Consider the following 9,393-nt stretch of genomic DNA (forward strand, 5'->3'; position numbering starts at 1 on the left):
AGGGGAACATATGAACCTCCATGGGAAGAGGAAATAGAATAAATTTTGTGGGTGGACTGGGGGCAGATGGGGATGGGAGCTGGAGGAATCAGGATGGAGAGGGGATGGGGATGGAGAGAGAGAGTGTGGGGAGAGACAGCTGGAATTGGGAAGCATTGCAGTGGTGATGTGCAGACCTAGTGGAAACGTCCTGGAATCCATGAGGACGCTCCTGCTAATGGAGGGTATGGAGTCTGAACTGGCCATCTTTTGTAGCTAGGCACGGCTTCCTTCCCGTGGTGAGACTGGGCTGCATTCAGTTGTTGGCTGAGGGGGTTCCATCATGATCCCTAAACAACTCAGGCTGATGCTAGGACAGAAGATCCCTCTCTGAAAACTGACAGTGGGGCCCAGTTGCCGGAGGACAACATCCACACAGCTCATTGAAAGGTTAAGCTGGTGCCTGCATGGAGCCTTCAGCCCAACGATCTAGTCTCTGCAAGTCACAGAAAGAGACACCTGGGCACCAGCCCAGCCACAACACCCTCCACCTGCAATCTGTCCTGCCTGCAAGATGTGCTGGGGGAAATCTTGCCACAAGAACTTGTGGGCGTGGCCAACCAATGTTTGGTTTAACTTGAGCCTGTGCCCTACACTACCTGGATGGTCAGGAACTGGAGAGTGGATAGCCCAGAGTCCGAGGGTTGAGTCAAACACAACTGGGGGAAAAAAAGGAGAAATGATTCTTAATGATATTTTGCTATCCTCATAAACTGGTGCCTTGTCCAGTCACCACCAGAGAGACTTCCTGCAGCAGCAGATGAGAACAGGTGCAGAGCCCCCCAGCTAGATATTATTGGAGAGTCTAAATTGGAGGTCTCCATCGGTGCCTCCCCTAGGAAATTGGGAAACCCCACCGAAGAGGAGAAGGAACGAGATGACTCCTGTCAGAGGGGGTGAGGAAACCAGGAGACCATGGTCCACTAAATCACCGAAGTTGAGTTCACAGAGGCTCACAGAGACTGAGGCGGCAAGCAGGGGGCTTGCGTGGGTCTGAGCCAGTCCCCTGTGGATACTTACAGGCTGTTTGCTTGCGTTTCTGTGGGACTCCTAACAGTGGGAGTGGGAGTATCTCTGACTTTTGTCTGCTCTAGGCGCTTTTCCTCCTCCTGGGCTGCTTTGCCCAGCCTCAATATGAGGGCTTTTGCTTTGTCTTGGTGTTATCCTGTTTTGTCATCTCTTGGAGGACTGCCCTTTTCTAAAGAGAAAATGGAGAGGCAGTGGGTCTGGGGGAGAAAGTAGGTGGGTGATAGCTGGGAGAAAAGGAGGGAAGGGAAACTGTGTATGAGAGAAAATACATTTTCAATAAAAATATTGAAAATAAACTTTTACTGTTGGAAAAAAAGATGGCTCGCTGTGTAAAGGCGCTTGCCAACAAACCCGAGTCGGAGCCCTGGGGCTCCACATGGTGGAAAGAAAGAGCAAACTCCTGAAAATTGTCTTGTGGCCTCCACACATACGCTGTGGCATGTCTGTGTGCATCTCTCTCTCTCTCTCTCTTTCTGTGTACACATGGATTAAAAAAAAAACCCTAAAGTTAAAATGAAATCAAATCATTAAAAAGGGAACTTAGCACATGCTGAGAGCGATGAGACGAGGCGAGCAGCTTCAGGCCCGGGTGCAGCTACAGGAATGTAGAGTGGAGTGGTTGCTGGGAGGAACAGCCTGCGAGGACTAAGTTAAAGATAACTGTATGCCCCAGCACCTCCCTTTTCTTCGTCTACGATAGAAAACACTGGTAGTCTGGGCGACTGGTTCCCCTAACATGCAAGGTCAAAAGCAGACCCTGTGTTGGTTGCTTTCTGTGATAAAAACACCTGGCAGAAGCAACTTAGGGGAAGATTGACTTTGCCTCACGATTTGAGAAGGGATGAGGTTCATGATGGTGGTGGGAGCGGAGTCGTCACACTGTATCTGCGATCAGGAAGCAGAGAGACATGATGGAAGATGCTCCTCAGCTGGCTCTCAGCCTTCCTCCTTTTCATTCAGCCCAGGATCCTTAGCCCTCCGATGGTGTGTCCACACTCAGGGGGCTCTTTCCTCTCTTCCCCATCCTCTCCCGACGTACATCCTCACAGACTTGCCCGGACACTTCTCTTCAGGAGAGTCCAAATTCAGTCACATTAACACTGGTGATCAGTGCCTCTCATCATAACGAGGCTGGCCTGGTGGTCAAGTTTAAAACAAGCATTGAAATACAGCAACACAATGTTCACGGCAGAACTATTCCTAATAGTCAAAGGCAGAAACTATTAAAAACTGGCTGCCACTGAAGAAATTAATGAACAAATTGAGGGCACTCACACATTTTCTTTCTTTCTGTTTCTCTCTCTCTCTCTTTTTTTTTTTGAGACAGGGTTTCTCTGTGTAGCCCTGGCTGTCCTGGGCTCACTTTGTAGAGCAGGCTGGCCTCGAACTCACAGAGATCCACCTGCCTCTGCCTCCCTGAGTGCTGGGATTACAGGAGTGCAGTACTGACCCTCCACGCCCTCCCCGCTCCCCAGCACACTCACATTTTCAAGAGACTGCTGGCCACAGAAGAAAGGAAACACTGGCTCAACCAAGAACACCATGGATTTGCCTGCAGCTCTGTTAAGCCAAAGAAGCCAAACACACAGGCTCATGCATTTGTTGTATAATTCCACTCATGGGAAAGTCCATAGGTTCAGGAAGTAGCAGAGGCTGAGGGGCAGGAAGAACGAGTGACTGTTTAAAGGTCTAGGTTCTCCTTTGGGACATTGTTTTGTAAGTAGACAGGGGTAGTGGTCTCAGAACGCTATGGATGCATCACATTCAAGACAGCTAGGGCTGCACAGTGAGACCCTGCTCAAGCCACCTGTCCCACCTCCCTGCAAAAGCATGTCACCAGTTCCGCCATGCAGGTAGCTCTCACGACGTTCCACGCACTGTGCGCAGAGGCCGCAGCTTCAGCGGCTTGGTTCACCACAACTTGGTTTTGTCAGACTTTGTTATACAGTTTGAAATTTAACACAGTCAGGCTGTGGGGGGGGGGGGGGGGGATCAGGCAAGTGCTTGCTGTGTAAGCATGAGGACCCGAGTTTGATCCCCACAGTGCACACACAAAAAGCTGAATGTGGTCTCCTATAAACCCAGTGCTGGGGAGGCGAACATGGTGGATGCCTGAGGCTCGTCGGGCAGCTAGCCTGCTTGGCAAGCTCCGGTCCACTGGGAGAGCTGGTCTAAAAAAAAAAAAAAGGAAGGAAGGAAGAAAAGAAAGAAATGAAAAGTGGACAATATGTTTGAGGAATGACATATATGCGCCCTTGCACGGACATGAACATGCAAACACACAATTTCATACAGTTAGAAATGTCCAGAAGTGCCATGTGTCTGATCCAAAGAATTTTGTTTCTGGACCACTTAAAAGTTTGGACTATGTGAGGGCTCTTCAGATTTTCACTGCCAGGTCCTTTATCTGTCTGTCTGTCTATCTACCTACCTACTTACCCATCCATCCATCCATCCATCCATCCATCCATCCATCCATCCATCCACTGTGCTGCCCTACAGCCACCTGAGTCAGGGCACATCTGAAGATGCTGCCATGGAGGGATTCTCCAGCACTGCTTGGCACCCAGCTACCACCTCAGTGGGACTGTGGAAGCGGGGAGCCAGCCTAGAGTCCCTGGTGTGCTTGGTCTCTCTATCCCCGACAGTCTAAAGTGGGCGCTTGGGCTACTCGGTCCCTTTTCTGACCCCAAACTTTCTGAGGATCCATTCTGTAGCATGCCGCTCACGCAGGGCTGTCTGATGTTTCTCACAATTAGGCTGAAGGCAGACATCTGGTGATAACATCGCAGATGTGACTCTGAGTCCTAGCTGGGTCTTATCGAGTGCCTGTCGTTTCAGTTCCTGATGTCTGTTGTTTTGATAAGAGGCCTTCAGCCTCCCCAGGAAAAGTTCCTCCGTCCCCTCTTTAATTACTGCACGCTTAGCCATGCACTTCCGGTGGAGAGCGAAACTCTAGCTGATTTCTTAACAGAATTTCAATCATCTATTCACTTATCTATAACTACATTGACTCATGATCTTCTATTTTAGTCAATGAATCTCCACGTGTTTCTTTCCCCCAGTTTCTATTTGCTATGCAGGGTTCTGAACAGTACTCTGGGGCCTCCTGCAAGCTGGCATCTGTCTTTATGTTCCTGCTCCATCTCTTTTACATTATCTAATTATGCAAATAATTGCAGGCTCATATTGTACTTCTTTTGGTCCAGAAACTTCTCCATCAAGTCCGGCTCCTTCCACTGGCAAATAATATTTAGAAACCCGTATCTAGGGATGGGTGCTACCTGTAGCTCCTGGAGTGTCTTCATTTGCATCCTTCTCAGCAGACAAAGCCAGGGAATACACATGTATGTCTGCATACACAATGCAGGCACACAGACACAGACATGTGCTTATGCAATGTGCATGGGCACACATACTATCCAGTGAACTCTTTCCCTGGGAAGAGTTAAACAAATGCCACCCCTTTCCTTATAAGGACACTTGTGACAAATCAAAGTGTGATTCCAAAGTCAAGCTTAGGGAAACAATGAGTTTCTTGAACTTACTTACAGAACGTGGATAAGGGATTATTTACAGGAGGGTGACGGCAAAGCAGTCCAACAGTCTCACCTCAACGCGGAAAAAGACCCCCCCGTCCCCAAGTTAACCTCCCCTACTCTATATACACTAGTAACGCCGAGCCCATGAAGCTATGTGAATTCAGGACACAACCGCACACAGATATGGCCAGAAAATCGAAATCTAACAACCCTCTCTCCTCCTCTCTCCTCCTCCTCCTCTATTTCTCCTTCTTTTGTGTTTATCAAGACAGGGTTTCTCCGTGTGGCCTTGGCTGTTCTGAAACTCACTCTGTAGTCCAAGCTGGCCTCAACCTCAGAGACCTGTCTGCCTCTGCCTCTGCCTCTGCAAGCTAGGATCAAAGGCGTGCCCACTACCTCCTGGCTTATTCCTTTTTTATACGAAGAAATCAACAGTTAACATGCCTGCTTTTGGGAGACTTTTGTAAGTAGTTCAGAGCTGTTCTGATAGAGACGATGGCTGTCGTCTGGCAGGACGGTGCTCTACAACACACACAGATGCATGCATCCCTGTTCACACACTCACCCCTCACATCTATGTCTCTGTAGCTACAACGAAACCCGCAAACCCCTGGCTACAACTCTCTTCCGAACGGTCCCAGGTTTACTTCCTTTCCATCTTGGGCTGCTGGTCTACATTGCCCTCCTCCTCTCCCCCAGACAAAAAAAGAGGGCAAAAGTCACACACCGGGTCGGTATAGGGCTCCAGCAGCCCTGCTTCTGCCTCCAGTTCCGTCTCTGGGTACCTGCCTTCTCTCTCTCCATAGGGAAACTAAGGCTCAGAGTGAGGTTACCGGGCAAGGTCTGATGTAGAGAGTCTGCCCATCCTGGTTCACTCAGTTTATGCTTGCTCACTCCTAGGGTCTTCTATTACAAGCCTGGGGGTCCCTAGCATAGCCGGAGCTCAATGTCAATGCCTAAGAGGCAGGTGGCTTAGGGGAGTCCCTGTTAGCATTGCACCTGGGCAGTTGGCCCAGAGGGCTCCCTACAGCCTCCTCCTTGGCCTGGCATGCCCTCTGCTGGAGACACTGACGACTGTGGCACGAGGAGCAAACCAAGCTTTGCAGATGGCTGTGGCACAGGAAAGCCTCGGGGTTCTGCTAACGCAGGGATGCCCAAATTTAGCAAGGCTGCAACACACAGGATCAGGTTACAGTCAGACTTCCCCGATAACTGGGAAATAGACTTGGAAGTCAATACCATTTTCTAGTACTAGCTGTGAGGGTAATAGATTGTCTTGTGTTTGTGGTTTCTTTAAACCATCACTTTCAGCTAATGTTTTGAAAGTTCACATTTAAAGATTATTTCCAGTACCAGAACTTCCTTGATGCAGACCTAGATCATGTTCTTCCCGGGAAAGAGCTTTCTCTTCCGATTGTAGGGTAGCCAAGACGCTGGCAACACATTTTCTCAGAATCTGAGAGGCTGAGAAAGCCTTGCTCTTTCTGAATTTTGTTTTGAGCCAGGATCTTGCTATGCAGTCCAGATCTCAACCCTGCTCCTGGGATTATAGGCATGAGCCACCACATTCGCCTCCTTACATTAGCTACTGATTGGGTTAATCTCAGGCCTGAACCAGTCAGAATTCCTTGGAGTACCAGGATCCACAGCCCCTCAATGGTGGCTGCAGGCCCTAACCCCTCTGGGCCCTCCATGGTTGGAGCCTCCCGTATGTCCTCAGGACTCCTTGCCATCTTTGAATGCCTGTAGATCTGCCTTGTCAGCTTCCTGTTAGAGTGTGTTGGGGGTGTCTTGTAAGAGGGTGAGCCTGCCCTGCACTACCCAAGGGGTCCAGGTGAATATGCCCTGGGGTGTGCAGAGAGCAGGGCTGGGTAGCCCTCAGAGAAACCCAGGAGGTGTTAGTGGGGACCAGGCTGGTGAGGGACAGGAGTTCCGGGTGAGGAGAGAACTGTAAACCCCTGACCTGCAGGCCAGAGAATCCAGACGGTGGGGTGGATAGGCAGGTAGGACAGTGGTCATCCCTAGCCCTGTAGGGGAATGGAGGTGGCTTAAGGTGGGGTGTCTTCTGAGGGGAGGCTGGCAGCCTCTTCTCAGATTTCTCTCCTCTGCATGTGTTGCTCCTCAGCTGATGAAATGCCCTATGAAAGGCTCAGCTCATCAGCTGCCTGATAAGCAGCCTGCCACATCAGGAGACCTGCGCAGATAAGGCCCCGAGGTCACACTGCAGGATTATCTGTAGAGCTGTGTGTGATGGGACAGTAGGGCCCCTTGCACCAACGGGATGCTTGGCACAGTTCTCTGCCAAAATAGGCTGGTTCCTATTTTGATAAGGGGATTCATGTGATTCTCTCCCAAAACTGTTCAGGAAAGCTGAGCCTGACCCCAAGGACTCGGAGGACTTCAGGTGAATGACTGTTACCCATTGCACCTCCTTGCTGCTTTTGGGGGTGGTCCTGTGTCTCTCCTGGGAAATGTGTTGGAGTATGTCAACATTTAGATGTCCTCTGCATCCCTGGACAGGGGACAAGATCCCCATTTCAACAGTTGGAAGGAGTGCCATCTGAGCGATGCCTGCTCAGCTGAGAGGGACCCTCGGTATGCAGTGCTCTGTCCATGGTGGGAGACCCCAAGACACAGAGCAGACCTGGTGGGCCCTGAGAGAGACCAGTTGGATCTCTGCCTTTCATAGCCTAAAACAGCAAGACTCCATGCAGGGTGTGCGTGGCTGGTCCTCTGGTTGTGCACTCAGCCATGTGACCCGCAGGCATCAGAAGGGCATCTGGGTGGTGGGGACATGCTACATGGGGGCCTTTGATCTAAGTCATTTTCTTCATGTCTGGATTGGAGGGTGGCGTGCTCCTCCTCTCACGCACTCTGGTCTGGAAAAATGAAAAGGCAAAGGGCAACAGGCAAAATAGAGGGGAGCAGAGACAGCCAAGGTAAAGTCCTTTCCCGGAGCCCCTGGCATCTGTATGTCACCCCAAAGCAGAGTAACCAAGCTTGTGACATCTGTGACCTGGTGCTCCAAGACCCCAGATTCCTGGGCTGAACCCACCCTCCATCTCAGGCTCTGGCTCCATTCTGGACTTGATCTTCTGCCAGCTTCAGTTCAGCCCTGCCTCCCAGCTGGACTCAGGCTGTTCTCCTCACTGCTTCCAGATGCTAAAGCTGCTGCTGCTGCTGCTGCTGCTGCTGCTGGCACTGTCCCTCCCGGCTAGCCTATTGCACACTGCCTCTCGTGAGTCCCTGTCTCTCTCCCTCACTGTCACAGGCCACAGGCTATGGGGGAGTTTGGAGAATCCCAGGGATAGCTGCTCCAATACAGGAAGGGCAGCGAGGTTGCTCCTTGTCCTTCTCCAGGCCCAGCTGAGCAGCGAGTGGGCATCATGGGAGGTCACGAGGCTTCTGAGAGTAAGTGGCCCTGGCAGGCAAGCCTGAGATTTAAACTCAACTTTTGGATGCATTTCTGTGTCGGCTCCGTCATCCACCCACAGTGGGTGCTTACTGTGGCACACTGGGTGGGACTGTGAGTCTCCCTGAGCCCGGTTCGGTGGGATGGGATCAAGATTATTTCCACAGTCCCCAAGTGATCCTGAGGTCCAGGCTGGAGCCTTCCAAGCCATGACTGTCCTTTTCTAGGCACATCCGAAGCCCACAGTTCTTCCGGGTGCAGCTTCCGGGAGCAGCATCTGCACTATGGGCACCAGTTGCTGCCTGTGAACAGGGTCATCGCACACCCCAGCTATTACACGGCTGAGGTTGGGGCAGAGAGTGCCCTGCTGGAGCTTGGGGACCCTGTGAATGTCTCCACCCATATCCACTCCACATCCCTGCCCCCTGCCTTGGAGACCTTCCCCTCAGGAACATCATGCTGGGTGACAGGTTGGGGTGACATTGATAATGATGGCTGCCCGTTAGGCAGAGTAGGTCTCGCCAAGCCCCAACATTGGAGGGTAGGCAAGGGTTCCAAGGGCTGGCCGGGGATGGTTGCTGATGATCTCTCCCAAAGGCTGCTCTTCTCTCACCCCAGAGCCCCTCCCTCCACCTCATCCACTGAAGCAAGTGAAGGTCCCCATTGTGGAAAACAGCCTCTGTGACTGCAAGTACCACACTGGCCTCTGCACGAGAGATAATGTTCTCATTGTCTGTGATGATGTGCTGTGTGCTGGAAATACCAGAAATGACTCTTGCCAGGGGGGGCTGTGTGCCCCCTGCACCCCACCCCATCCAGTCTCCATATGGAGCGCTGTCTTCCTCAGGGCGACTCAGGGGGGCCGCTGGTCTGCAAAGTGAAGGGTGCCTGGCTGCAAGCCTTGTGGTCAGCTGGGGTGAGGGCTGTGCGGAGGCTAACCATCCTGGCATCTACACCCGTGTGACCTACTACTTGAACTGGATCTGCCGATATGTCCCTGAGCACTCCTGGGCTGCCTCCAGGGTCAGGGAAGAGCCAGGCTCCCGCTGTCTTTAACTCACTGCTTCCCACCCAGGTAGAACCCCTGCCTCCCCCGTCTTCCTTCTGGTTCTCCCTCTGAGTCCCATCGGAGCCTCTGGTCACTCCTGTCCCCTCTACCTCCCGCTCCATGCAGTTGTACTGGGTACTCTCTTTCATTAAAGTACATTAAAACAGCTATGGGGATGGCTGTTTTCATTGTGGGTGTCACCGGGGCAAATGGAGGGTCCCAGAAAGCTGTGATGCTTTTGTGTGGGATCCTAGCCCACAAGGCTTGGCATACTGTACTGGGTGGGACAGCTCCTGCACCCAAGACTGAGCTCACTTTAAACA

At 51.7% G+C, this 9,393-nt stretch overlaps 1 protein-coding gene across 1 annotated transcript; it reads left to right on the forward strand.

Annotated features, from left to right (window-relative positions):
* The first annotated feature begins 1,627 nt into the window (after nt 1-1,627).
* LOC129674437 (tryptase beta-2-like) lies at nt 1,628-9,078 on the forward strand. The gene is given in 8 exon segments (XM_055604394.1): nt 1,628-1,673; nt 7,678-7,848; nt 7,971-8,136; nt 8,250-8,286; nt 8,288-8,516; nt 8,641-8,816; nt 8,870-8,921; nt 8,924-9,078. Coding segments are annotated over 8 exon segments (1,032 nt in total).
* The last annotated feature ends 315 nt before the right edge of the window (nt 9,079-9,393 follow it).

This window comes from Psammomys obesus, unplaced genomic scaffold (genome assembly GCF_907164565.1).
Source record: "Psammomys obesus unplaced genomic scaffold, mPsaObe1.curated_primary_1811, whole genome shotgun sequence".
Classification (NCBI taxonomy): Eukaryota; Metazoa; Chordata; class Mammalia; order Rodentia; family Muridae; genus Psammomys; species Psammomys obesus.